Source organism: Passer montanus, unplaced genomic scaffold (genome assembly GCF_014805655.1).
Source record: "Passer montanus isolate IOZ18808 unplaced genomic scaffold, ASM1480565v1 scaffold71, whole genome shotgun sequence".
Classification (NCBI taxonomy): domain Eukaryota; kingdom Metazoa; phylum Chordata; class Aves; order Passeriformes; family Passeridae; genus Passer; species Passer montanus.
Genome location: NW_024372259.1, coordinates 2,429,056 through 2,457,020, shown reverse-complemented (window position 1 = coordinate 2,457,020; position 27,965 = coordinate 2,429,056). Strand labels below are relative to the sequence as shown.

At 54.0% G+C, this 27,965-nt stretch overlaps 1 protein-coding gene across 9 annotated transcripts in view; it reads right to left on the bottom strand.

Annotated features, from left to right (window-relative positions):
* Window positions 1–27,965, bottom strand: part of CACNA1E (calcium voltage-gated channel subunit alpha1 E) — a 134,784-nt gene that overhangs the window by 1,423 nt on the left and 105,396 nt on the right. For 4 of the 9 annotated variants that reach the window (XM_039730258.1, XM_039730254.1, XM_039730261.1 and 1 more), the window contains exons 27-47: window positions 26,575–26,586; window positions 25,153–25,249; window positions 23,892–24,052; window positions 23,371–23,508; window positions 22,640–22,841; window positions 22,286–22,450; window positions 21,687–21,797; window positions 20,129–20,212; window positions 19,921–20,046; window positions 19,677–19,742; window positions 17,492–17,583; window positions 17,187–17,352; window positions 16,856–16,983; window positions 9,675–9,771; window positions 7,881–7,986; window positions 6,413–6,520; window positions 5,402–5,502; window positions 5,025–5,131; window positions 4,377–4,485; window positions 1,307–1,487; window positions 1,031–1,221 (exon numbers count right to left, since the gene is read on the bottom strand). In XM_039730258.1, coding sequence (XP_039586192.1) covers window positions 1,031–1,221; window positions 1,307–1,487; window positions 4,377–4,485; window positions 5,025–5,131; window positions 5,402–5,502; window positions 6,413–6,520; window positions 7,881–7,986; window positions 9,675–9,771; window positions 16,856–16,983; window positions 17,187–17,352; window positions 17,492–17,583; window positions 19,677–19,742; window positions 19,921–20,046; window positions 20,129–20,212; window positions 21,687–21,797; window positions 22,286–22,450; window positions 22,640–22,841; window positions 23,371–23,508; window positions 23,892–24,052; window positions 25,153–25,249; window positions 26,575–26,586 — 2,548 coding nt within the window. Of the gene's footprint in view, window positions 1–1,030; window positions 1,222–1,306; window positions 1,488–2,863; window positions 2,993–4,376; window positions 4,486–5,024; window positions 5,132–5,401; window positions 5,503–6,412; window positions 6,521–7,880; window positions 8,049–9,674; window positions 9,772–14,385; window positions 14,483–16,855; window positions 16,984–17,186; window positions 17,353–17,491; window positions 17,584–19,676; window positions 19,743–19,920; window positions 20,047–20,128; window positions 20,213–21,686; window positions 21,798–22,285; window positions 22,451–22,639; window positions 22,842–23,370; window positions 23,509–23,891; window positions 24,053–25,152; window positions 25,250–26,574; window positions 26,587–27,965 lie in introns of those variants that run through there. The other 5 variants (XM_039730259.1, XM_039730257.1, XM_039730263.1 and 2 more) reach the window with 4 other exon arrangements.

The following is a 27,965-nucleotide window of genomic DNA, read 5'->3' as shown; positions in this document are numbered from 1 at the left end:
AGTACCACAGCACACACCACCACACATACCACAGTACACACAACACCACACATAGCACCACAATACACACACCACACACCACACACCACCACACCACCACACACCACACCACACACAACACCACACCACAGCACACAACACCACACACCACACACCACACCACAGAAAACACAACACCACACACAACACCACTCAACACCATACAACAACACACCACACCACACACAACACCGCACAACACCACACCACACACAACACCACACACCACACCCCCTCTCCCCCCACCCTGAGCACCCTTGGAAGCCACCTCTGTCTTGAAAGGGCAGTTCTGCCCCATCCCTGCCCCATGAGCTCATTGTGGTCTGCGGCCTCCTTACAAACAGAAGCACACGGGCAGGCACTGATCACCCTGGTGACAGTGACAGGACCCAAGGGAACAGTGTGAAGCTGTGCCAGGAGAGGTTTAGGTTGCATATTTGGAAAAAGTGCTTCACCCAGAGGGTGGTCACACATTGGAAAAGGCTCCTCAAAGAAGTGCTCACAGCACCAAGACTGACAGAGCTAAAGATGCATTCAGATAATGCTCTCGGGCACATGGTGGGATTCTGGGTTGGACTCAATTATCCTTGTGCTCTGTTCCAACTCAGGATACTCTATGATTCCATGTTCTTGGTGGTCAAAAGCAAAAAGCACTCCCAAACCACCGTAGGAAGAGCTGATGGCTTGCCATCTGCTGCTCTCCACGGGTGGCATCTCCATGGGTGGCTTCAAGCTCACTCAAGCACTGGCACCTCCAGGCTGGGACACCTTGACCTTGGCAGGGAGCGGATGCCATATCAGCAAGAGGACCAGCAGGGGATCCACCCCTGTCCCCAAATACTCTGCAGGGTGCCCGAGCAGCCCCAACCTGCTCTGCTCACGGGAGACACAGAGATGCCACCACCAGGAGATGAGACGGTTCAGAGCTCCCAGAACCGGGGCTTTTCTTCCTGGTTTTTCATTGTGCTTAGGAAGGAATCCAGCCACCCACCTGCCTGCTGGGTGTCTGTGACCTGCCCTCGCTGGGTGACCGGGACTCGCGCCGCCGCTCCGGCGACTCCTCCTGCGCCTGTGGACTCCTCTCCTCGGAGTTGCAGCGGGAGATGTCAGGGGACAGCAGGTGCTTGCGCTCTTTGGATCGGCCCCGCTCCCTGCCCGAGCGGTGCCCCTCGGACCGGTGGCCTGCAGGACACCCCCGTCAGTCCCCAGCAGCACGCCCTCTGCAGCAGCTCAGCTGGAGGGCTTTTTGGGGTTTTTTTGGGCTCACCCGAGTCAGCGTTGAGGCGCCGGGCGGACAGCTGGAGCGAGGAGTGGTAGCTGCGCCGGCGGGACTTGTAGGTGTTGTCGCTGCTGCGCTCCATGGAGAACTCATCCAGCCAGGAGCTGTTGGGCCGCTTGTCCCGGATGGTGGAGAACGATCTCCGCATGGAGCTGGTGTCTGTCACCACCTGCAAGCAACCCCGGCCAGCCGGGGACAGCATTAGCCCCAGGCTGGGCTGGGGGTCAAGAGTGACCGGTTCACCCCCACCACGGGGATGGCCATGCTGTGGGATGGGGAAATTTGGGGTGGGGGGCAGCCAGCCTGAGAACAGCCCCCCCAGATAATCTCTGCACAAATCAGGGGTGGGAGGAAAGCAGGGTTTAGCCCTGGAGCTCGTGGGCTGCCCTTCCCCAGCGGGCTGGAGCTGTGCTGCACAGGCAAAGCCAAGCCCAGGGGCTGGGGGAGAGCAGCAGCACCTCCCCCTGTGTGTGGGGACACAGAGGGGCACCAGAGCATTGCCCCCCAGCATCCCTCCCCACTACGAAAGCAAGGTCAAGAGGAGCAATCCTTGAAAAGGTTGGCAGACAGGGGTCCCCTAGTGCCCCTTGCTCTGTGTTCATTTTTCCAGCTGCCACCACTTTTCCACACGCCTCCCTCCTCTTCCTTTATTCCCACATCCCCAACCCTTTCCCCTGCACTCATTCCCTATCTCCTCACCCATGCAGTTGTTTTATCTTCCCTTTCCTTTTCTTTCTCCCTTCCATGCTTCTCCTTCCTACCTTCTCCCCTCGTTACACCCTGTGTTTTCACACGTTATGAGGAAAACATCACCTCCTTCCATAATTCCTTTGCTTAATTCTAGCAGCTCTTTGCCACTGCAGCCTTAGGCTGTTCTCCATCTCCTCTCACCTCTCCTGCTCCCATCCCCTCCTTCTGCTCATCTCCTTTGCTGCTGAATGACCAAGAAAGCCCATGAGACAAAGCCTCCCTTTGTCTTCACACTCCCACAAAGTGCCACACCAGCACTTGGTGCCTGCACCAAGGCGAGACAGCAGACCCAGAGACTTCACAGCAACACCACACCCCAAAAAAACATCTGTGTCTTGGGGGAGGCTGAGCACAGGACAGAACAACAGAGAAACCAGGCAGACAGATGAGGAGGTGAGACGTGGCCTGGGTTCCCCTGGACAGACAGAGAAGTGCACGTGTTGGGACGATGGGAAAGGACGGAGAAGGCATTTCATCACCTGTGGTCATCTGACAGCTGGGCTGGGGCTCCTCAAACCTCAGCCAGTGCCCAGGGCTGGAGGAAAGGAGGCGAGAACATGATCCTGGACCTCCCCCACCAGCCTGGAGATGGATCCCCCACGCTGCTCTCTGCTGCCAGCATCCCCCTTGTAGGGCAAGAGCAGCTCTCCTCCTTGTGCAGCACCCAAAGAAGGGGAGAAGCTCCGGTATCAGGGTGCTGGGGATGCCACAGGGCTCAGCACAGAGAGGAGCCCCAGCGTTATCTGGCAGGCTTCGATCAGACCCAGCACCTGTGGGGGCTTTGCTTGGTTTTACCTGGGGATCCACAGTGAGACGAGGCATGGAGGAGGCCCTCCCAGAGACAGCGTGGTCCTGAGTGTCCACGGGAAGGTAGCTGCCACGGTTAGAGGGCTGCACTCTTTGAAACTCCCTAACCTCTGGCTCCTGGAAATAAACACACAGCCAAGCTCTTGGGATGGGCTTGGAGCAGGGCAGCACGCTGCTTTGGCCCTCTTGGCAGGGGACAGCCCTGCTTGCTCAGCCAGGGGCACAATTTAAGCTGGCCAAAAACTGGTGGTAAAACACTAGCACGGGTTGCCCAGAGAGGTGGTGGATTCTCCCTCCCTGGAAGTGTTCAAGGCCAGGATGGATGGGGCTCTGAGCAACCTGATCTGGTTGAAGATGTCCCTGCCCATGGCAGGAGGGTTGGAAATAGATGAGCTTTAAAAGGTCCCTTCCAACACAAACTATTCAATGATCTTAAGAAAAACAGAGTCTAGGCCATTAGAATTCATCACATTGCCACTGAAAAATACCCTGCAGTTCACAGTCCCCAGGTGAGCCCTGATGTGGTGCTTCAGGCTTGCCTGATGACCAGCTGCCCTTGCACCTCTACAGCAGCAGTGGAAACCCTGCCTGGGTCTGGGGACACACTGATTCCTCAGGATTTAACTCCTTCTGCCAGGAGGGGACAAATGGATTTTCAAAAAAATCAAATCTTCCTGGCCACATTCCTGTTAAAAGAGCACATACTGCCCACAGCACTTAAATGCTTTGGTTAATTCCCAGTTTTTAGGGGACTCTATGGATGTTCACGTTCACTCACGGTGTCGAGGAGACGGGCACAGAGCGACCCTGGAGGTCACTGGAAGGTGACTTTAGGGGGGCAGGGGGAGTCTGAGCTGCCCCCTCCCCACGTGGCTGGGGTGGCTGAGGCAGGGGACGCCTGCCTGTGTCATACACAGGTGACACAGAGCAACAGACCCTGGGGACACGGAGCGGGCTGGGGACACACTGCGCCGGGTGGTGCAGGAACGCAGACATATAGAGATGTGTGATATATATAGATGTGTGATATATATAAATATGTGATATATATATATACACACACAGACAGACAGGAGGCCAGAGAGGGCTGCTCCTGCTGGAGACAGTTTGACAGCTTGGCTGGGGACTGGGGACGCCACCACTGACAACAAAATGGACACGAATCCGAAAACATCAGATACCATCACTCAGCACGGGGTAACCCACTGACATGAGTGCTCAGTGGAAAAAATAGCCTGTGGAGAGAAGGATATTTTACTGCAGGACATTGGCCATGGCTCTCACCCCAAAAGAACTTGTGCTGCCTGGCCCCACGGATCAGGGCAGGGCTGTGTGCCCAGTGCCAGAGGCGAGGGACAGGACATCCAGGGATATTTGTCCCCTGTTTTGGATCTGTGCATGACCCAGCAGCTGCCATCCCTGAGCTGTGCTCACTCCCCACACCTCCCCGTGCCCACCAGCATCCGTGCTGGGGCTGCAGAGGAGCAGTGCCTGACTTTACCAGAGACTGGTGCTCCTGGAACTGCTCCTGGGCTGGATCCATGCACGCCAGCTGGAAGATCTCCTGTGGCGAGAGCGGGCTCAGCGAGGGGAACCCGCCTCGGCTGCTCCTGCAAACACAGCCCAGCTTCAGGGAGGCCACAACCCTGGGGTCACCTCTCCTGCAGTCAGAGCTGGGGAGCCCCGTGCCTGCCCCCCAGGCTGCTGAGACCCCATGTTTGAGACATCAAGTCCCCTGCAGAGCTGAAGTGGTGCCCCAAGGCAGGACAGGACACCAGAGCCCCGAGTCCTGCAGCAGCAGTGGGACATTCCAAGGGGAGTGACAGAAACCCCTGTCACCTCATTCCCACCAGCCAGGGTGCTGGAATTCCCCAGTGACCCTGCACTGTTCAACAGCTCCTGGGGTCTTCACCCTGGGTGAAGAATGCCAGGATGATCCTGCAGGAAGAGCATCCACAGACCCCTGGCCATGCCCTTTTCCCACCTCTGCTGCTGCTGGTGATGCTGACACACACCAGGTACCCAGAATCCTGCCAAAGCTTTGTGCCAGGAGATTCCTCCCTGCTCCCAGCAGCAGCTTAATCCTTTCTTCAGCCCAGTGCCAGCTCCAAGAAGGAAAGAGGGCTGCAGGAACAGAAAAGTGACTCACAGGCCCGAGAGGGTGTCCTGCTGGAGGTATGGCAGAGCCTTGGCATTGGAGATGATTTCCTGCGGCAGAGAGGACGGCTCCATGCGCTGGAACATGGGGGCATTTTTCTGCATTGGGGAAAGGAAGAAACTGAGCCTGTAGGAAACGTGGATGAACACCCAGTGCTTCCCCAGCCAAGCTCCCACCACTCAGAAAGAGGACACTGTGCTTGTGTTCCCTGCCAGGGACTGAGGATGACCACAGACGTGCCTTGTGGTCCCCAAACCCTGACCTGAGCCATTGTTTTCATCCCAGCTGGCTGCATGTTGGGTTGGGAGGTGATGGGAAAGCGGAGAGGGAGATCTGAGCGTCCCTGTCCTGCCCTGGCTGAGCCTCACCTGCTCCTCCAGCTGCTGCCGCTGCTTCTTGGCCTTGCTCTGCTTGTAGTAATCCATGATCATCATGGCTGCATATATTTTCCCAACAGTCAGGTCAGAGGCTGGGAGCGTGAGAGGGAACAAAATGGGGTCACTTGTGTTGTAAGAGAAGGCACCAGAGTGGATCTTGGGAAGAGCCCTGCACTGGGATACCCTGGTGACCCTCAAACTCTTCTCAGCACTCCAAAAAAGAAAGTGCTGAGCACCCAGACACTCCCCATGGAGATAAAATAGATGGAGATGGCTTGAAATCACCATCACCCTGAGCCACCAAGGCACACGTCCTCATCATATCATCAGGTGTGTGTAGGAATGTGCTTTCTCTTGATGGAGTGACAAAATTATCTTTTGTCTTCTAAAAAAGGAAAAAAGCTTGGAAGTTTCTCTTTTCAATTAGGTAAAAAGACACTTCATAGGACTTTGGAGACTTTACCTCAAACTTAAGGATAGCCAAGTGGACAGAAGCCAAAAAGTCTCTCCTAACCAATTTACTAGAAAAAGAAGAGAACAAAGAAACTAATCGCTTTTGTGAGGTGTTTTACCAGGAGCAAGAACCTCTTGCCCTAGCTCAGTTTTTCTCTGTAAAGAGCTTTGTTATTTTGCTTTTTATTAAAACTGTTCTGTTTCCAACAGTAAAAAAACCCAAAAACACAAGAACAAAAAATAAACCAAACCAAACAAACAAAAAACAATTTTGTCACTCTGTCAACAAAAAGCACATTCCTACAGGTGTGGTCTTCCTCCCTCCCTGCTATGCTCCAGAGGGGATTTACAGGAGACTGGGGCTTTGGCAGGAGTAGATCCCTGCAATCTGGGTGGTTTTCCAGAGAGTTCCCAAGCAGAACAAGGCAGAACAAACCCTTCCCCCACTTCTCCCCGAGCTGGGGATGGGTTTGGCCAGTCCCTTTGGAAAGAAGTTGGTGTGGGTATGAGGGGAGTTTGAAAGCAATGACAGCCCCCCCAGAGACTCACTTTTTGGCATGGGTACCAAGAGGTCAAGCATCTTCTGGGAGAGGTGAGGCCAAATGGTCAGGATCTCCTTTTGAAGCTCAGAGTCCAACTGCTGCCAATCTGCACCACCTTCAACAGCAGGGAGCAAAAACGGCCCAAACACATCAAACCTTGGCACCAGGGTCCCAGCACCCCCCCTTTCCCATCCTGAAGTGAGGTTCCACCTCAGCATCCATCTCCCTGGGCTGGGAGGGCCATCTTGCATCAGCGAGCCTGGTCTCCTGCTCCCACAGGGAAACCTTCCCACCATCCCTTCCATATGTGCCTCCATCTCCCCATCCCCTGCCCTCCCACTCAAAGCTGCCACCTTCAAGCTTGCCTTGGGTCCGTCTCTGCAGCTCCAATCCCACTCCAGCCCACTCACACCTGCTGCTGCCCCACTTTCTTTTTGCTGGTGAGCAGATCATGTGCTGGTGGAAGAGCAGCTCCGCTTGGTAAATCCTGAAATGCTCGGCGAGGCGGTGCACGGAGAGCAGAGCTCTCTGGCCAGGGCTTTGCTGAGCTTAGGAAGCCCCAGGACCATCAGAAGCTGTCAGCGTGCCCCAACAGAGCCAACCAAGCACAGGGGCAATTTGGGTGTCCTGTTCCAAATCTCTGCTTTGTCTGGAGGGGTTTGAACCCATGCTTGTTGTCTGAGCACTGGGCTTTGGATGACATCTTACCCTGGGCTGGGTTTTCTCCCGATAGCTGAGCTGTTCCTAGGGGATGTTTTATTGAAAATGCCATGTTTCTGCAGGAAGTTTTTGATCTGATGAATCACAGCCTTTCCAGTAACAACAACAAAGGAGGTTTTCCTGCTCTGAACATTTTATCTTCCCCGAGAGACGGAGAGGTTTCTTTTCCCCACAGCCTAAGGAAGCCAAGCACGTATTTTCCATCCTTGGTTTGGCTTTTTACATGGCGAGGAAGGGGAACTCTCTCTCCTCCATTATACAGTGGACATCGAGCTGTTTCATTTCTCTAGAAACAGCTTCTGATGAAGAATTCTCTACCTCTTCCCTAGAGAGATAGATTTTTTTTTAACAGAAAGTGGCAGAAATTTGCCTGTTCAATGTACTTGCTCCCATCCATGTGCATCCAGGCTCTGGATCCCAAATTATCTGTGGAGTCCTCAGCACGGCCAAAGAGAAAGGGATTTTTTTGTGAGGTGATAAGACAAGGAAGAAGGATATTAAGTTGAGCGAGGGTAGATTGATCTTGGATATTAGGAAGAAATTCAGAAGGTGGTGAGGCCCTGGGGCAGATTGCCTAGAGAAGCTGTGGATGCCCTGGAAGTGTCCAGGGCCAGGCTGGATGGGTGGTGGGAGGAGGGTGGAACAGGATGACCTTTAAGGCTCTTCCCAACACAAACCCATGCTGGGATTCTACAAAAGGACCGTGGGCAGTCTGCAAAGTGTTGCAGAGTGCCCCTCTCTGCCACAGCCTTTACCTTTGGCAATTTTGATGTCCAAGGCCGTGCGGATGAGGGCCATGAGGGTGGAGGTGAAGTGGACTGTCATGTCCTCGGCCACGGGCATGTTCATCAGCACCAGTCTCTGCGCAAGAGAGAGAAGAAAACAGCGGACGGAAAACAATATCGAAAAACACATCGACCAGGCTGGAGGAAAAGAAATCAAACATTAAACAAAAGGGGGGTAAAAAAAAATAAAAATCGAAATTAAAAAAATAAATAAATAAAAAAAAATAAAAAGCAACAAGGAGTGTCAAAACAGCACAGCCAAAAAAGAAGGGCAAGGATCACCCCACCGCCCCCCCCACCTCCCCGGCTCCTTCCACCCCAGGACACCGGCTCACTGCCTTCCAGGGCTCCTCCTGCGCCCCAGGAACGGCCCCTGAGCCCCCCTCCCCACGGCACCGGGGCTGCCACAGCAGCCCCTGGCACTTTTGGGAAGACACAGCCGATCCGTCAGGGATGCGGGCACGTGGGATGTGCGGCAGGGGAGACGGGCTCAGGTTTCCGTTCCCGGGTGGTTTGGCTTTCCAGCTCTCAACCCTTCCCAGCTAGGGCAGGGGAGAGGAGGGTCCCTAACCTTCAGGGACTTCAGATTGGCTGGATTCCTCTAGCATGCTACATCCTGGCACTCCCTTTTTGCGTCTTTCAGAGATGAAGTTTGCCAGCACATGCAGGGGGTCCAAATTATCCATGGGTGGGGAAGGGAAAGGAAGGGAAGGGGAGGGTGGAAAAAGTGCAGAAGGAAAGAGAAAAGGGCAACCAAGGCAGGTTAGACACGCCATGCTCCTTCCCACCCTAGCAAGGCGGGGTGCAAACCGAAGTGACCAGATCCACTTTCCAGAGAGTATATTTTGCTTTGTGAATACCTTGGGTCAGCCCTTCCCTGCCCATTCCTTTTCACCCAGCTTCTCACATCCCTTTCCTGCTTTCAAGCCTCCCTTTTTCCCCTGGACAAGCGTGATGGTGGATGTATGCTTGTGTGAACAAACTCATGAGAGCCTGAGAGGGTGGAAGCGTCTTTGGGAGTGTGCAGGAATCCCTTTGTGCTATTCCTGCTAAAAGGCTGAGAAAAACCCTAATTTCCTCCTCCACAACAGATCCTCCTGTAGCTCTGGGCCTTGTCCTGGCAGCTGCTGCCCTCAGAAAGCCACACAGCTCCCACTGCACATCCTCCATGGCTTCCCCTGCTCCTGATCCGTGCCTACACAACCGGGATCTGACTGACAGCCACCATTCCAGGTGGGACAACTCAGAGCTGCCTTTGGAAGATCCCTGGCTTTGCCTTGCTCAAGCAAGGGAAAGGGCTTGGATAGCCCCTGCTGATGGTCCTGGCTCCTCACACACAGCAGACCTGCTCCTGTGGGATTTGGGATTTGTCCCCACTGCCCACCTGCTTCCCATCTCCATGGGCTTCTGCACCAGCTGGGATGAGGATGGTTCCAAGGCCCTGGGCACGAACCCCTGAGGATATCTCACTCTCCTAACTGTGCTACAGGGCTGTTCCTCACCTCACCTCACCTGCAGCCCTCCCACCTCCACGCTCCTGCTGATCCTGCCCCTCCTTTTCCCCTCGGAGCTGCGGGCGAGCACGGCAGTGTCACGTGCGTGGGGACCAGCCAGCGTGGCCAGGGCTCTTGTGGGCACACCGGGCTCCCCAGGAGTGAGCCAAACACACGTTGGACACCCCAACAACTCCCCAGCTCCCCACCTCCCGCAGGTGGCCCGGCTCCTGCTGGGCTCTAACCCCCAGAGAAGGAAGGGTTGATCTACCTTATAGGCCACTTTGGAAGGACATCTCTTGCCGAGGCCTAGCGGTGGTGACATAAGAGTCAGCATTTCATACATCTCAGTGTAATGGATTCGGCCACTGCTCATGGAGGGGGAAGGGGAGGGAGGGAGATGCAGAGAGAGAGGAGGCATTCCCAGAGAGCGGAAAAAAAACGTACGAACGGAAAATAGTACAGGAAAAAACAGGAGAGAAAAAAAAACAAAACAAACAAAACAAAACAAAAAAAAACAAACGGACAAACAGGAAAAGAATAGGAAACCCGTTAATCAAGGCAAATCATACATGAGAGACTGTCCTGATGTGGATTTATAGCACTGCTCACACAGACCCAGGAATGCTGGCAGAAAGCGACTCACCCCTCTCCTCTCTGCTGCTGGCCTCAAGCGCCTGTCTCGCTACCAGCCTGGGACGACTCCTCTGCTCTCAACCCCTCTCCTAAAGCCCTCCAGCAGCCCCCACCTCGTCCCACAGGTTCCAGGGCTGTGTGCGAGTGGTATAAATCAGATACACGGCACTCGAGCCATGGGTTATTTGATACAAGGGTGGTTTGCACCACGGTGCTCTGTGGCCTCCGGAGCGTCTTCCCTCCCGGGGGGGTGCCTGGAATTGCTTGGCATGGCCACCTAACCCATAGCCAAAGGCTGTGTATCCCCAGCTGGTGGGGTCTATGCAATTGGGAGGCAGCATCTTGCATAGAAGGCAGTGGGCCAGGGTCACTTGTCAAAGGAAGATGCCCAGTTGCTTCCGTCTGGCTCTGCGGATGGACCACTTTCCCACCATGCACCAGTGCAAAAAAGGCATGCTGAATCGGCTGGAAAAAAAAAACGGGAGGAAAAGTTGGGCATGCCATGCTCCCGCCCTGGCTCTCTCCCACATGCGGCTGCAAGTTCCACCAGGTTGGAGTTTAAAGAGTCTCAGCAGAGGCAGCTGTTTGGGCCTTCCAACATCGGGGTTCGTTTGGGTTTCCCATGGGAGCAGTTAGGGCAGGACCCCCCACTCCCTGCCTTGCACTCCTCTGCTCCATAAGGACCTGCCTGGGATTGCTGAGCAAGGAATGCCACCAAAAACGAGCCACCCCAGGCTGCCCTCTGCCAGGCTGGGGTAGCTGGGCTGTGCCTCCCTCTCTCTGCACGTCCACATCTCCCAGGGATCCTGGGCTGGCTCACCTCTTCTTCCCCTCATGCCAGGACTCCATCCTGCACTGCAAGGTTCAGGATGGTTGATGGGCTGGGGCAACCTCGTGACACCAAAGGCATCAACCCTCAATGCTGGACAGCAGCCATCTCAGCTGGGGTGCCCTGTGAGAGAGGGCACTGCCAAAAAATTAAACATGCCCACGGATCTTGGCTTCTGCCCTAGAATGTGCTGAGAGCAGTGTGGGACAGGGGGATGAGGTCTCCTCAGGGTTTGGAAGCAGCCCCCTGGTCAAAAAGGCCCCTACCAAGATAAGTCCTGACATTTCAGGTGTGAACAGAAGTGGTGGCAGGAGCTGTTTGAGGTGCAGGCACAGAAGGGCTGGGCCAGTCACACCCAAAAGATGGTTGATAAGAACTCTGGAGAATGGTGAGCAGGATGATCAAGAGGAAATATCCAGGAGTCCACAAGCAGCACCTTGGCAGGGCTGGATGAGCACCAGCTCAGGGTGAGATTACTAAAATTTTCATGCATTAATTCAGTGCAAAAAAGGAAAGAAGACAGTGATCTTCCAGCCATCCTTCCTGGCAGGGGGAATTTTGGGGAACCAAGCATGAAACAGGCACTGCCCTCCAGATTGAGATTCTCCACACAATGAAGGAGGAATGGAGTCCATGAAAGGAAGAGTTTGCCTCAGTGACCAAGAGGGATCCCATGAGAACTGCACACTTTGCTGCTCCTCAGAGCAGAGATCTTGGAGGTTTCTGAGCAGCACAGCTGTGCCCAGACATCCCCATGGAATTTTGGGGAACCAAGCATGAAACAGGCACTGCCCTCCAGATTGAGATTCTCCACACAATGAAGGAGGAATGGAGTCCATGAAAGGAAGAGTTTGCCTCAGTGACCAAGAGGGATCCCATGAGAACTGCACACTTTGCTGCTCCTCAGAGCAGAGATCTTGGAGGTTTCTGAGCAGCACAGCTGTGCCCAGACACCACTTCCCCACGGAGTGAAGCACAGGCAGGCACATGGAATGACATCCATCTGAGCAGGATTGATGCCTTGTGAAGGCTGAGCTGGAACAGAGACCAGACAGAGCTAAAGAATAAAGCAGGGATTTATTAAAAGGCCTCCATGGATCCACCTTGGGCAGCACAAGAGCCCAGCCAGGGCTGCACCAAAGATGAGCCAAAATGGCCACAAAAAATGGACAACTGGTCACGAGGTCTCTCACTTTTATAAGTTCTGCTCCATTTGCATATTGGAGTTCATTGTCCAGTTACAGCTTTAGCCCATGCAGTCCCATCCTGCTTGTTTTTCTCTCTTCAGCCCACGTTGTTTGTGCTCTTGGGCCTGAGATTTGGATCATTTGTCCTTGGTCCCCAGCTAGAGCAGGAATTGTTTTGTCTCCCTGCTCTGTGCAGAGAGCTCACCATCCCTTGATATGAAGCCCAGACCCACAGACTAAAGCAGCACAGAATGAAAAATATAAAAGCTAAACCTGAGGCATCAAGATGACTCCCAAGAGCTGGTCCAAGAATAGGTACACCCAGGATGGGGGATCTGACCCATCTATCCATGTCTGGACAGAGATGTGACCCACAGCTACAGCGCAAGGTGGCCACCAGGGATTAAACCCTGTAAAACCACCAGGCATTAATGGCTTGGCCCTGAGAGCAGCCTGTGAGTGGCAGGGGAGGAAATGTGGGAGACAGGACATCTGTCCTCCTGTGGTTAGGAAATAAGTGCTGTGCCACACAGCCGTTAGGAAGGGACCAGCAGGAGAGCTGTGAGAGTAGATTCAGGAAGGGGTGAAGTACACAGGGATAATTTCTGTGGAGCATTCACCTGGCAGGCAGGGCAGGCTCACTGAACTGAAAGGTGGCTGCAAGCTGACTTGGCATATTGGGATCTGGCAAGATGCAACAACCACGCGGATTTTTTTTTGGGAATTGTTCCAGGGCAATAGGAACTCCTGAAAATCTCCTGTTCTTGAAATATCTCCTGCAAAGGGAGGAGGAGACTGAGGTAACACAAGGTAGAGATGGGGATGTCTCCCCCACATGACAACAGAAGCTGTTCTTAGTACTCTTTGCTTCTTCCTCTCCCTGAGTTTATCCACCTTCACTGCTCTGCCCATCCACAGTCAGCAGAAATCCTATTGCTCTGAGACTCCCTCTTCCAAGGAAGCATTGCAGGTGAGCTCCAGGTGATCCAGCTTGGGAGAGCAGCATCTGACAGTGGAGCCCTGTTGGGAAGGGCTCAGCGCTGCTCCCAAAGGTGTCTTCTGCCTGCAGGGACCTGAGCAAGTGTCCTCAGCCACGCTGCCATCTTCTGCCAGGGATGCAGCAGCAGAGAAGAGTGGAAAGACTCCAAGAAGCCTTTCCTGGAACAAATGACCCCATCTGAGATTATTGCAATAAATCCTCTGTTCCTAAATCCATCTTCCTAAATGAGGTGACCAATCATCTGGGCCTGGTCTTCTTTGTGCTGCTTTGCCTCTAGCAAAACCGTCCCCACGTCCAGCTGTAGGGGCTGACAGAGCTGTTCCAGGGGTGGTGTCTGGAAGGAAAGCCTTTCTGATGTTTCCAGAAGGATGTGGTGACTACACCACGCTGCAGCAAGGAACCCTCCTCCTCTGCAGAGGCAAGAGCAAGGGCTGGGGTTGTCTGAGTTCCCTTGTGCACCTCAGAAGCCGTGAGGGATGCAGAAGGAAGAGCAAGCTCTGTGATTCATCCTTTTGTGCCATAGGCACAGACAAAGGTGTCATGGCACTTCAGAGAAGGCGGCAGATGTGGGATTTTGCTCAAGTGTCCCCCCAAAATAAAATATTCAAAAAACCCCTTCAAGTCAGAGAGACACAGGAGACCAAGTCGCTGCCCTGGACTCACAGCCAGCAGCCAGGAGCTGAGCTCAAGGGAGAGGAGCTGCCAAGCTCCAGAGGTGTGCCCTGGTGTCACCATCTCCCAGGCAGATCCAGCACGCTATGTGCAAGACTAGCAGGAGTCCTGCTCCTCAGAGACATGATTGCTTGTCCTGCAAAGTGCCCCACTTGAGGACAGGGCTGTTGGGTACAGCACAGCATCCCCCAGGGGCAGGGGTCACCCTGGCCTCCTCGTCCTCCCCCAGCCCTCACTGTCCAAAACAACAGCAAAGTCCCCAACATCCTCCAGCCTTTGCTCCCCCCTTCCCTCCTGAGGAGCAAACCCTCCCCAAAACCTCTCTGTCCCCGTGAGGTGCTTTGGGAAGTCGAGCAGGGACAGTGGCATTTGGCCTGGTGCCCCTCGGGGCTCTCTGCACCGGCGGGACGGGGGAGGGGGGCTTGCTGGGGGGCACAATTTGTCACAACCCACCCCGGGAGGCTCTGAGCCCCCTTGCCCCACTGATGCCTCCCCTGGAGGGGAACAGCTGCTGGCTCTGGGAGGCAGTGGACCTCTTTAAACTCGAAGGAAAGCAACGTCAGGGTTCCCTGGGGAGGCGCGGTGGCAGTGGAGCGGGGAAGGAGGGGTGGATGGTGTGTCCCGTGGCCAGGTTGTGGCGGAGGACTGGGAGGCAAACCTTGCACGCCACCCTGTAGGGGCAGTTCTCTCCTAGGCCCAGAGGAGGCGAGATCACCCGTACTAATTTGTACATATCCTTATACGAGATCCTGCCGCTGCAAAGGAAGCACAGGTGGGTTAATAGGACACTGAGAGGGTGGAGGGGAGGATGGAAAGCTTAACGGGGGGATGCTGGGGCCATCTATGGGGCAAGACCCCCAGCAGGGCACAGCTCTTCTCCTTCTGGCTCTGTCAGACCCAGAGAGGAGAAAAAGCTGTGGAGCATCAGCTACTGCCTTTTCCACCATGAGAGCTGGCTTGTATCTTCTCACACTGTCCCATCTTCACCCTGGAGAAGGACAGTTTTGGTGGTGGACACCATCCCATGACCCTTCCTCATCGTGCCCCTGACCCCTGCGCCTGGTGGGAGAGGGCTGGGATTTTACACAGGGTGAGCCTGCAGCTTGGTGGAGATCTAACCCATGGAGTGGTGCCCCATCACATCACCAGAGCCCCTGTCCTCACACAGCCAACCCTCTGAGACCCACGAGGTCCCAGTGAGGTTGGCAGCTGAGCCACTCGTGCCTCCAAGATCTGGGGAACCTGAGACAGGGAGGGATAATGTGACCAGCTGGTGGCTGTGGCACCTGGCACTCTCCAGCCCAGTCCTGTGCTCTGACCACCAGCCCAGCTCTGCCAAGGGTGCACATTATTAGAAGCAGACCTCCCCAAACACACGCCCCCCTTTCCTCCCACGGAAGCACATCTGCCCAGAGCCGGTGCAGCCATCCCAGGATAAGGCCGTATCCTCCGGCACCACGGGGACGAGGAAGCAGCCGAGGCAAAGAGCTGGCAGGAGGGGGTGCAGGATGCTGAGCTCCCCACTCTGCTCCAGCCCAGAGCCCTTGGGGAAGCGTGGGGTGGAAGTGCTGAGGTGCAGCTGCTGCAGCCTCCTGGGCATCCTTGGACAAGCTGGGAGGGAAACCACGCGGGGAGGCAAAGAGCGGCGTCACCATCCTAGCCGGCGCCTTTGCCTCTGGTTTCTGTCTCCTTGCTCCTCTCCCATCCCCTCTCCATTGCTGGCCAGAGATAAAGAACCAACCAGACCCCAACCATGTGGACAAAACCCATCCCTGCTCCCCCCAGTGCTGGATGTTCTCCCCAGGAGAGCTCCGCGTGCTGCTGTCGGGATGCGCTGGGAGCTGTTGGGATGTACTCACCCATTCCTGGCCCGGCACCGGGGCCAGGGCTGCCACCACTGTCTCCCGTGTCCCCTAACCACTGGCTACAAGCATGGCTTGGTCAGGAATCAGAGGGGGACATGGCATGGACAGGAGCTCAGGCTTGTTTCACAGTGGCTCCTGGACACCAAGGCCACCATCATGGGCCATCATAAACTGGCCACCGGCCACCATCAAGTGCCCGGTGTGAAGAAACCCTTCCCAAGAGCCACCCCACAGCTAGCAGCTGGGTGTTTCACTGCTCCACCTCCTTTTCTTTCCCTGGTTGGAGCTGATAATGGGCATAGAAAAATACCTTGGGTGGGGCTGGTCTCCTGAGGGCAGGACATGGAGGCAAAGAGTCTCCAAAAGGAGTGTGTGGGGGTGACAAGGCCGAGAGTTAAGATGGCACAGGCTCCCTGGCAGTGGTGGAACAAAGGCCCAAGAAGTCCCTGGGCTCTGGAAGGGGCCACACGAGGCACCCTGGTGGGGCTGAGTGAAGGACAAACAGGTTCCCAGAGTTTCCAAGGGTCTCCAATTGCTGTAGGGGTGCTTGGCACCATCTGAGGAGAAGGAGCAGTGGAGAGCAAGGCCTCTGCAGCAGCAGAAGGAGGAGTAGAGCCAAAATCTGGCCACCCAGAATGTGTATGGGCCCTGTGAGCCCATCCTACTACTGGGAACAGGCTGCAGCCTCCAAACAGGAGCCCTGTTCTCCAAGGTCCTCATCAGCAAGGGCAGGAGTGCAGCAGCCAAAGCACTCCCACCTCCAGAGGGGTGAGTGGGCTGGCCAGCACAGAACACAGCTCCCAAAATGCACCCCAAACAGGTCCTGTGCAGGTGGTTTGGCAGGAACCCAGCAGATCCCTATGGTGGGAACAAGCCCTGCTCAGCCCTGCTCTTATCAGGGGCTGTGGGTGCTGGGGAGCAAGGGATGGAGCCAATCTCAGGGCAAAGGCTCCCAGCTGGTGCATGGGGACAGGGAAGGAGGCTGAGAGGGATCTGCCTGCTGGGCAGGGAGGAGAGGGAGAGCAGGAATGTCCAGCACTCAGGATGAACACCCCATGGCAAACTGAACATCACCCAAGACGCCTGTGCCACCAACCAGTACAAGAACCAGCTGCTGCCCTTGTAATGACCACAGGTGACAGCAGCACGTCCCTGACTGCCCAGACATCACTGAGAACTACACTTCCAGTAGGAGAACACAGAGACCCTGGTTTAAAACCAGCTCTGAGAGGTTGCTTGGAAGAGAAGGAGCTGGCTACATACCACGCTGCTCGGTCATACTCTGCCCAGATCCGGACAAACTCATCCAGATGGTGAGGGCCCAGGATGGAGGAATCCCGTGTCAGGTACTCAAAGTTGTCCATGATGACTGCCACAAACAGGTTGAGCATCTAAATCAAGGGGGGAAAAGGCAGAGAGAAAGGAAGGTGAGGGGAGAGGAAGCAGAGAAGGGAAGGGAGAGAGGGGGGGAAAGTGCGGGAGAAGGAGCAGAGAAGGGAAGAGAAGAGTGATTGTGGGAAGGTGAAGGAAGATAACCTGAGGGCTGGGGTGCTGACAAGGGGGATCCCCAGAGCCCTCAGAGGAGGCAACTCACCAGGAAGGAGCAGAAGAAGATGAAGGACACGAAGTAAACATAGGCTAGGTCGGTGCCGCAGCGCTCGTTCTCGTTCTGCCCGGACGTCGCCGTGGTGTCCGGCTCGCAGCCTTTGCCCTCCAGGCAGGACAGCATGATCTCCTGCCACGCCTCTCCAGTGGCACTCCTGTTCCCAACACAGCCCTGTCAGCAGCTCGTGGTGGCATGGGACAGAGACAGGCTGCCCCCAGGAGAAACCTCACCACCCCCTGCCCAAATTACACACATCTCTGGCACGCAGAGGAGCGTTTTCCACGGCTGCTCACCTGAAGAGGAGCATGAGGGAGCCCAGGAAGCTGCGGAAGTTGTTGTGCCGGTTAATGTGGCTTTCCTCATCTAGTTTGATATTGCCAAAAACCTGCAGAAGGGGGAAAAAGGGCTCAGCTCTTCAGGCAAGAGCTCATCAGCCAGGGAAGCAGCCGCACATTCGTATTCCTGTCCTTGAGAACATTCCAGGCTGGGCTGGACGGGGCTCTGAGCAACCTGATCTAGCTGAAGATGTCCCTGCCTTGGGGCTGGACAAGGTGGCCTTTAAAGTCCCTTCCAACCCAAAGCGTTCTCTGACTCTGTGATTGCACAAAAAGTGCCCCAGCAAACACAGGCTGGTGCACAGCCAGCGTGCCAAGGAGCTGGTGCCAGGCAGCCATCAGGGAAGGAGACTCTCCTCTCCTTGGCAGGGATTTGCTGTGGGTGGCAAAGGCTGCGAGAGGCTGAGCTACCATGGAAACAGGAGCATGGAGGGCCTGGGATCAGCTGAGTCCAACCATTCCACATCCATCCCTCGATGCCATCTGAGCACCACATGGAACCCAGCAACTCCAACTACGCTGGAGGTGCAGGGACAAAGTTCCACCGTCCTGGGTGGGTGCTGGGTCACACTCCTGGACACTCCCAGGACCTTTTCCCTTGGTGGAGAAATGGTCTGTGATGCTGGGGACAGGAACAGCTCTGCAAACTGGGTGGAGAAGGGTTCAGGGAGGGAGGGACAGACCCCGCCATCCCCAGGGCCAAGAGAGGCAACAAAGATCAAACTGTGGGCAATATTCTAACAACAGCCCTCAGCCAAGGCTGTGGTAAGACATACCGAACGTTCGTAAAGTGCCTCAAATTGGAAATATGTGCTGTTATTACTGTTAAATATTTATTCCCCTTTCCCTGAACCTAAAAATACACCAACTGCAGAGTATTTTTTCCCTGTACAGGTTTTTTGGAATGTGTAATTGTAGAATATTTTCTGCCTCCAGCTATTTTGCTCAAATAACGCCCACAGACTTTACTGCTTGGGGATTTGTTCACAATGGTGTTAAAAAAAAAATAAAAAAAATAAATCCAATACTACCACCCGGCAGGGAAGGGGGCTGAGTCAGATGGCGGCTGTTTAGGAGAACACCTGGAGCCGATGCCGAGGTGAGTAGGACAGGGTGGCAAAAATCAGCCACTGGAAGACCCTAAACAGCAGAGCTGCCAAGCAGCACAAGCTTCTGTCACCCCAAAATCAGACACTGGGTACTGTGGCAGCTCACTGGGCAGCTGCACATCCCCAGTGCTCGCTGTCGAGGATGCTTTGTCACATCTCCAGCGTGGGATTTAGTCACAGCAGAGGCGAGCCAGCCCTGCGGCACGTGCGGGCTGAGGGCTGGTGTTGTATTGCACTAAACCAAAGGCTCACGTGCCTCTTATTCACCAGCTGGAGCCTGTGAAGCTGACTGTGCTCTGCAGACCCCCCAGCAGCTGGGAGATCACAGCAGGGCCCCAAATGGGAGCACCCAAACAGACTGACAGTGGCACAGCTACAGGGACAAGATGGATGGCTGTCACCGTCATATTTTCTGGAAAAATCTCCTTGCCCAGGATTCTTCTCCTGGGAAGCTGAGAAGCCTCAGAGAAAAAGGAAAACAATATTATCTCGTTTGTTTCTCCTGTGTTTTGCTGATTTGGAATCTGGTTGGAGATTGTTTATCCAACAGGTGATTGTTTCATTGGTTTCATGTGAATTGTTTTGACTTATTGGCCAATTATGGTCAAGCTGTGTTGAGGCTCTGGAAAGAGTCACGAGTTTTCATTATTATTTTTTTAGCCTTCTGTCTGTATCCTTTCTGTATTCTTTAGTATAGTTTAGTTTAGCCTTCTAAGAACATGGAGTCAGATTCATAATTTCCTTCCTTTGTCTGGGAACCCCACAAATACAAGAGATGGCAGGCACTCAGCTGAGTCCCCAGGACCACATCTCCAAAGGTACCAGTTGGGAAGGAAGTTGTGGAGCTTGATTGAACAAGCCCATGGCAGTTTCCCCAGTGCCCTGCAGCTCCCAGAGAAGCTGTTACACCCTCAGCATCCTCCTGGCACTGCAGCAATGACAGGCAGGCACAGGGCTGGCTCCCATGTGCAATACTGGGGACACGCTGGTGTCACCGTCTGTGCCACCGGGATGCACGGACACATCTGTCTCACCTGCATCCCAATGATGGCGTAGATGAAGAAGAGCATGGCAATCAGCAGGCAGACATAGGGGAGTGCCTGCAAGAGAAGCAGATGAGTCATCTCATCTATCACAGGCCCAGCCCCAGAGGAGTACAGAACACACAGGTGAGCTGTGCTGGTCCATCTCTCCTACAAGGCCTTGGGAACAGCCTGTGTTTGGGAGCAGCACCACATCCCTGTGGCCTGGGGAGAGGCCAGGGCACAGGAGACTGACCTTGAAGGACTGCACAAACGTCCAGAGCAGGATGCGGATGGTGTAACCCTGGCGGAGCAGCTTGATGAGCCGAGCAGCCCGGAAAAGCTTCAGGAAGCTCATGTTGAAGCTGCTGGTGTTCACCAGCTGGGAGGAGATGAGAGGGTCAGAGGGAGCTGGGAGGTCCCACCACCACCCCACAGCCCGGTGCTCCCAGCCCCTGCTTCACCTTGGTGTCTGTCAGGATGATCTCCGTAATGCTGCCGATGACCGTGATGAAGTCAAAGATGTTCCAGGTGTCCCGGAAATAATTCTGCCAAAGAAAGAGGGAGAGAGGGAACGTGGATTTGAGCTCAGGGATGGCAGGTCTGAAGGGTGCTGGGTCACAGGCCAAAGCTGTTCATGGCCAGTGGTGGAGACCTCGCAGCCCATTTGTATGCAGCCACAGTCTGGAGCCTCGTCCTGTGTCTGAGACAGTGGCAGACCTGAGCATGCCTGCAGCAAGCAGCTTTTCCTGGGAGATAATTCATGCCTCCAACAGACCACCCTGGCAAATGGGAGCAGGAAAAGTAGCCACAGCCTAGGTCAGGCTGCAACAGCTCGCACATTGACCCCAACGGCCAAGAGGCTGCTTTGGCCTCCTCTTCACAGACACCTGGAAACATCTCAGCCCCTGCTGTTTGTGCAGCAGTGTGGGAAACAGTAAAGGTAAGACAATTTTCAGAAAGCTGTAAAAGCAGGCCTTAGAAAGAGAAAGAACAGAGAAATTAGAACTAGCCACAGCTGCAAAGTCTGAAAGTAGAAAAAGTTAAAATAGTACAGCAAGCAAGGACATGAAACAATAGCTTGAGTTTTAGGCGTGGCTGAGATAGACCTTAAGACTACAGAAAAAGATGCTTAGCAAGATACTAGAAGGTTTTAAGCTTAATAAAGGAGTATTGTGTATTGTTAACAGAGAGCAGACAAGCAAGCATTGTGTGAAGCAGGTGTATGTGTGCTTTTAGTGATTGGATAGAACAATTGTCTGTAAGCTTTAGCAATGTGCCGTTGGCTAGAAAGTTTCTTAAATGCTCTGTAACAAAGAAATCTTTGGCTGTTGTTGGCAAGACACGAGCTTTTGCCATCTTTTTTATTGTCTCAACCATGTAATGAGGCTGATGCTGCAATAAAACCCAAGGAATGTATCCCATTAATGTCCCATTAGTGGAAAACTCCAAACACAGCACAAGACCAAACGTGACCATGACTGGTGCTACTGGGAGTAAGGAGGGTGGCCAGAAACCCTCCTGACAGTGGGCTTTGTCTCCCTTAAGCAGCAAAGAATAGCTGAAGAAACAGCAATCCATGGTTTCAGATCCCAAATGTGCAGCTGGGAGCTTGAGGACTGTGAATCAATCAGGGAGGTCTCACTGCTGCTCAGGTACAGCCCAAGGACAGAAGTGCACCAGCACCTCCTGACTTGTGGGGACAAGGGAGCACAGCCACCAGCCTGTGCAGCAGCACTGGGCTCTAACAGCAGCAGCAGCAGCACAGAACATGCACAGCCCAGGCACAGAGCACAAGGCAAGAAGCAGCACAAGCCACAAGCAGTGTGGCTTCGTCCACCAGCAGCATCCGGCACTGGGAAGTGCAATGAGAACCAAAGGACTCCAGCCCAAAAGCAGCTCTCAGGCCAGGATCTAAAATAAGTAGCAGCCACCTCACATTATTAACACCTTCCCTCTGTGATCTGTGCGCTGCCAAAGTGCAAATTAACACGCTCATAAAGAACAGGAGCAGGCACTCACCAGGAAGCCGAAGGCAATGATCTTGAGGACGCACTCCAAGGAGAACACCATGGTGAAGGCAATGTTCAGGTACTTCAGGGCCAGCTCATAGGTGTATGGAGCAGAATAGTACTGATGGAAACAGAGACAGCACTAGCCAGGAGAGGGTCTGCCAGCCTCGTGGCTGATGATTGTCCCAGCACAGACCTGACACGGCCTGTGTTTGCTGCCCTGGCTGCCTCCAGAATTCTTTCCTTTCCTCACCCCTCCCTCAGGACAGGCCTGTGGTGGTCCATGTTCCTTGCCTTGGGGACATCAAGAACATCTCCTCCTTACTCTCTCCACCCCTCTCCCAGGACAGATGCCACTTCTTCTAAGAAGGGACCACAGAGAAAATCCAGATCTGCCTGCAGCAGTTAAGAGGTCTAAATAATTTGGGTAATTTCCTTTAGAAAAGGTGCCACTCCAGTTTGGGTCCTGTGTTGTTTCACAGGGATGTCCCCAAGGAATTTCACTCACTGTTTCAAAGCATCTCCACAACCAAAATTCCCTCTGCTCCCATCATGACTGATCCCACTGCTCCAGACAAAGAGGACAGCCTCCCTCTGACGCCAGCTCACCTTCATCATGAGCACCACGGTGTTGAGGGCTATCATGGCCATGATGGTGTACTCAAAGGATGGGGACACCACGAAGTGCCACACGCGGTACTGGAAGGTGTGTCTGTTCTGGGGCATGTACCGCGTCAGGGGCTTGGCGCTGATGGCAAAGTCAATGCAGGCCCTCTGCAACAAAATAACGCCCATCAGACCCCCACAGACACCTGGGAGGTGCTGGTGGCTGCCACAATTCTTTCCTTCATTATCTGGGAAGGCAGCTGGCTCATGGGTTTCTCACTTTTTCAACAGCAAGGGAGTTCCAAGCTCTCAAATTGCTAAAAACCCCATGGAAATATCCCCCTCCCCAGACCATACCTCATTCTTCTCCAGGCTGCACTCCTCCATCATTTTGTCTCCTTGCTCTTGGAAGGTGATGATGATGAGAGCCACGAAAATGTTGACGAAGAAGAAAGGGAAGACCACGAAGTAGACAACATAAAAAATGGACATCTCCATGCGGTTGCTGCGGCTGGGCCCACGGTCCTCCTCCGTCACATCCACCGAGTGCTGCAGCACCCTGTGGGCAGAGAGGTGAAGAAAAGCAACCAGGGATACATCCATCACTTCCAACAGGACCCAGCTCTGTCTGTCCACACTTGTGCAATGACAAGGTAAAGCTCTGTCCTAATCTGCTTTCGAGGATGACCCTTTTAAATGGCTACAGCTTGTTTTATGGTGCTTTGCCACATCCCTGATGGAAAATGGATTTTCCTGTGCTCTGCACACAGAGAAAAAAATATTGCCTGAGCTCACATGAGCATTTAGAGAGGTCCAGTCCTACCGTTATCCCTAATATTGACTTAAAATGTATCTCCAGGCCACACAGAAAAGGCATTATCCATCATTCACTCCCTGAGGAAGAAGCTAACCCCAGCCACGGCTCCAGCCTCATAGTGCGGCTAAAACCTCTTTTGTGCTGGTATAATTTGTTATTCTCTCTGACTCCCTGCCCAGCAGCTCCTCTCTCAACCTCACTGAGTGTAACCTGACCACTCCAACAGGGTGACCACCCCTGTGCAAGGGGACAGACGGAGCAGAATACTCACTGGGGCCACCCCTCGCCGGTGGACACGGTGAACAAGGTGAGCAGAGCCCAGATGATATTGTCATAGTGAAACTCGTGCCGCTTCCACTCCCGGCACTTCACCTCCATCTTGTTCTTCTCATGGTCCACGTAGTTCCCTCTGCAAGGTGGAGAGGGAGCAGTGACCTTGGGGTTTTGGGCTGCCAGAGTAGGGGATGGTGGGTTTGAATGCGGGGGACAGCGTGGGTGTGTGCGGGGGTCACCTCTCCTCCCGCAGGGAGAAGCTGGATAACGACAGTGAGGGAGGGGAGGGAGAAGGGGAAAGTAAAACAGAAGAGAAAAGGAGGAAACAACAGGAGCAAATTAAGGGCTCTGCACCCCACAGAAGGATGGGCCACAGCACTGGGGCCAGAGCTCAGCCCATGCTGTCCCCAGGAGCAAGTCAAGCCAAGGGCTCAACAGGGACCCACAGCAGACATGACCCAGCACCCTGCCCTTGCCAGAGGGGTCAGGAGCACCAGAGCTACTCCACAGGGCACCTACATGCAGTCCTTCTGCGTGTCCTTGGAGCTGTCAGTGCAGTAGAAGAACTTCCCCTTGAAGAGCTGCACGGCGATGACAGCAAAGATGAACATGAAGAGCTTGTAGACAATGAGGATGTTGAAGACGTTCTTGAGAGACGTCACGACACAGTCAAAAACCGCCTGGAAGAGAGGGCAGAGCTCACCCTGGGGGACCCACAGCCCTGCACCAAGACCGGGTTACTTGCTGGGAAAAGAAGGAAAAATCTGGGCCTTCTCCAAGGCCAAAAGCTACTTAGTGAATGAGGTTAACACACAGAGCACCCACAGCACACGTGTAGGCACCATGCAGCCCCTGAGACAGCACCAGGGATGCATATTTGTGTCCTCAGAGTTCTCTGCAACCAGGGAAGCAGATGGGGGACCATCCTAATGATGCAATTAGCAGCACTCAAGACTAATTAGCGAACACTTCATCATTTTGCATCACCCCGAGTAACAAGGCAGAGCAAATACCTCTGCCTGCCACAGCAGCACGTTCCTTAGTGCTCTCAGCCCTGGCTCTCACAGCACTTCAAGTGGGGATTGTCCTTATCCCTGTTTCATGATGGAGACGGGCACTTCCATAAAGGAACTAACACGGGCTGACTCCATCCACTGATCAGGAAGAAAAGCTGGGGTCAACCCCCATGTTTCTGGGGTGCCACCCTGGGTCTCATCAATCACCTAAACCACTTACAAGTTTTAAAAAAAGGGCTTCCTCAGTATCATACACTTTTTTGGCCCTGTACCCCATCAGCTAAGGCAGGGAAATTTATAATCCTACCTGTGATGCAGAAATAATCCCATTATTGAGATGGGAAATCCCTCTTCAGTGCAACACCATGACAGCACAGCACACAAAACCCCGAGCTGTTTGCAACCTGCTCTGGTGGGAAAGATGAAAAACTTCCCAAAGAGATTTGAGCTCTCCAAAACCAGGGCAGCCTATTTTTCAGGAGAACATCCGGGCTTTGCTCCATTTTATTCACTCAAGCCCCACTTTCCCTGGCAGAAGAACTACTTCTGAACACCTTGCAGTGGTCCAGGCTTGCTTTTAAAAACTCACTGCACCTCCAGATACGAAGCAGTCTGAAGGGTGTGGTGGTTGCACACGGGGCTCCTAGAACACCCCAAAAGTTTTGAAAACAACATTTTTATTGCTCACAAACAAATCACTGTGGTGGTCCCTGCTCCCAGAGAAGAGGAGAAGAGGATGTAAGGCAGGAGATGGAGCTCGTTACCTTCAGCTTGGGCAGTCTCTTGATGGTTTTCAGGGGCCTCAAGACCCGCAGCACACGGAGAGACTTGATGGTCTTGATATCCCGGCCCTTGTTGGTCCTGCCATGTTGGAGGGAGGCACACGCACCCAAAAATGGAACAGAGAGACAATAACCTTGTAGACCTGGGTGCCCTGGGGAACTGAACTGCCGAAAACACCTCCCCAGCACGTGTGCAGATGGGAACAGGAGGGGCAGAAACGCTGCTGAGCTCTCAGCCCACCTAAACACGGCTCCTCCAACATGTGCTGACAGCCAGCAGAGATGGAAAACAAGGCAATCCTCTCTTTCCTGGGATTAGCACCCTTCCAGTGACCTCAACAAACCCCCTGCTGTGGGAAGCAGTGCCAGGGCTGGGGCAGGCAGTGCCAGGAGGTTTGCAGGGCTTCCCCACTTCAGGCACACGCTGTTTGCAAATGGGGCTTGCACACGGTCACCACCGCTGCAAATTGTTTCCTTCCCGTTGCAAGAAATGCAGAATAAAATGAGGGAGGTTTGCTCAAAGGGATCTACATTGCCAAGGAAATTGTGGGTGACTCATCCCTGGAAGTGTTCCAGGCAAAGTTAGATGGGGTTCTGAACAGCCTGGTCTAGTGGAAGGTGTCCCTGACCGAGGCACAGGGGTTGGACCTATGGGAGGGTCTCAAAGGTCTCTCCAGATCAGGGCTACTCTTGCCTTCACCCCAAGTCAGCTGAGGGAGGCAGAGCATACCAGGAGAATTCTTTTGAAAAGCCCCCTCATGACCCTCATTTCTTGCATATGATGATTATTCCCCAGCCACAATACCAGCTGTTTTTTTTCCTTGTCTTTTAACTAAAGACTGGATCTCGAGGTCCTGGTGAAGGTGGCACAGCTTGGATCCACCAGGCACCCTTGAAAAACGTCAAGGAAATTACTTGCAACAACAGATGCTCCCAATTACACAGCTCCTTGGCGAGGGTTAATGCAACAGGGAGTACAATAATGGGCTTAATCATTATGAGATGTAAACAAAACCACTAATTAATAGCCCTCCCTAGGAGCACAGCCCTCACATGCATGGGAAGCAACTGTACAGATGGACCTAGGACTCACTTTTCTCCTGTTTTGCTCAGAAAGAGGGCCTGGATAAAGGCCTGGGACATCTGACTGAGGGCTGGGGTGAGGGTTTGAGGGCAGCACTCAGCTGGTGCAAGTTGTCACCAAGGGCACCCCAACTGCAGTGTCTGAACCTGCTGAGGGGGGATCCCTTCAGCCCTCAGGAGTGCCTGCAGAGCAATGTGCTGCAGCCCCTGAAAACACAGCTGAAGGTCAGCCCAGGTGTGGGACAGACTGACATCCACCTGCACCCACCCCCCTGCATTCCCAGGAGCAGCATCCCACAAGATCTCGAGCACCATAGTTACCCCAAAGCATTCCTGTCGGCGATCCAGCCCAGCAGCCACCGAGCAGCACCAGCAGAGAGATGGAAAAAGAAAGAGAGGAGGAAAGTAAGAAGAGGGTCAGAGGAGCTGCATGGGGACCCTGCAGCAGCTGCCCACCACCCCAGACCTCAGGAGAAAGGCACGGTGTGTAGACCATGCTGTACCCTTCAGCCCGGGGCACATCTCCAGGGAGAGACTCATCCAGAAGCCCCTCCTGCCCTCCCTGATGGAGGTTTTGGGAAGGGGGCACATGGTGAAAGCTCTGCTGCAAGAGGAAACCTGCATGGAGTGGGACAGTGGGCAACAGCAGGAAGGCACACAGTCCTCCTCAGCCATGAGTTGTGGGGTCAGTGAGCCAAAGGCAGGTACCTCCAAGGGAACCTACCTAAAAGCCACAATAGTTCCCATCCAAATTCTGCTAAATCATCTCTACTGAGAGCTCCACTGAGTCTGAGCTGCAGTGCAGGATCTCCTGCAAGCCAGCAGGATGCTCAATTGGACAAGCCAAAGTGGGCTCCAAGGTCCCTGGTTGTAACCAAGCCCCTGTCCCTGTCTCAGCCAAGTCCCAGCCACGTGCACACAGAGTGCTCAGCACTGGGGGCAAAGCCTGTAAGTAAAACTTTTCCTAAACCACATAACTCCAGCCCCTGGCTGTGTGTCAGTCCAACATGTGGGAGATGTGCTGAAAAGGTGACAATTTAACTTTGCAGCGCTTCTGTGGTGGGACCTCTGCCCTGACCTGCCTCACACCAGGTTTTTTTGCAGTACCTAGGGGTCCTTCTCCCTTCCAGGCCCTGGTGCCAATGGGCACAAGGAGATGCTGCAAGGAAAGAGGCCCCTCTGCTGGGTAATCAACCCCTGCACACCAAGGGCTCCACACTGGTCACTCAAACCTCTCCATCAAGCTTTCCACCAGCCCTGGACAGCTCTGCAAAACTGCTGTGAACTGCAGCCTCAGAGGGAGGCAAAGGCGAGCAGGACCTTTAGTTGTGGTCCTGGTTATTTCAGCTAATTTAATTTGAACTCTTTGGAGATTTACAGCTTTTTATTTAGGCTCTGTATGGATTGATGTATTAGCTTTCCATGTGGAAAGCTACGGGTGAATGGAGACAGCCTCTCTCAGGACCTGTGGCCTCTGAGGGAGCAGTGGACAAGCCACAATGGCTCACAGAGAGATGGCTTTGTGGGTGGACACTTGGTGATCACTGATTTGGATGTGGCACGGACAACCTGTGGATGATGGTGGCACTCCTGAACCAGCTCAAAGACCTCCTGCTGTGCCCACAGCCACCCCTGTGGGAAAACCACAATGCAGAGGGGAGGCAAGAGGGGCAGGAAACCTGCATGGCACATCCCAGCATTCCTACTGGGAA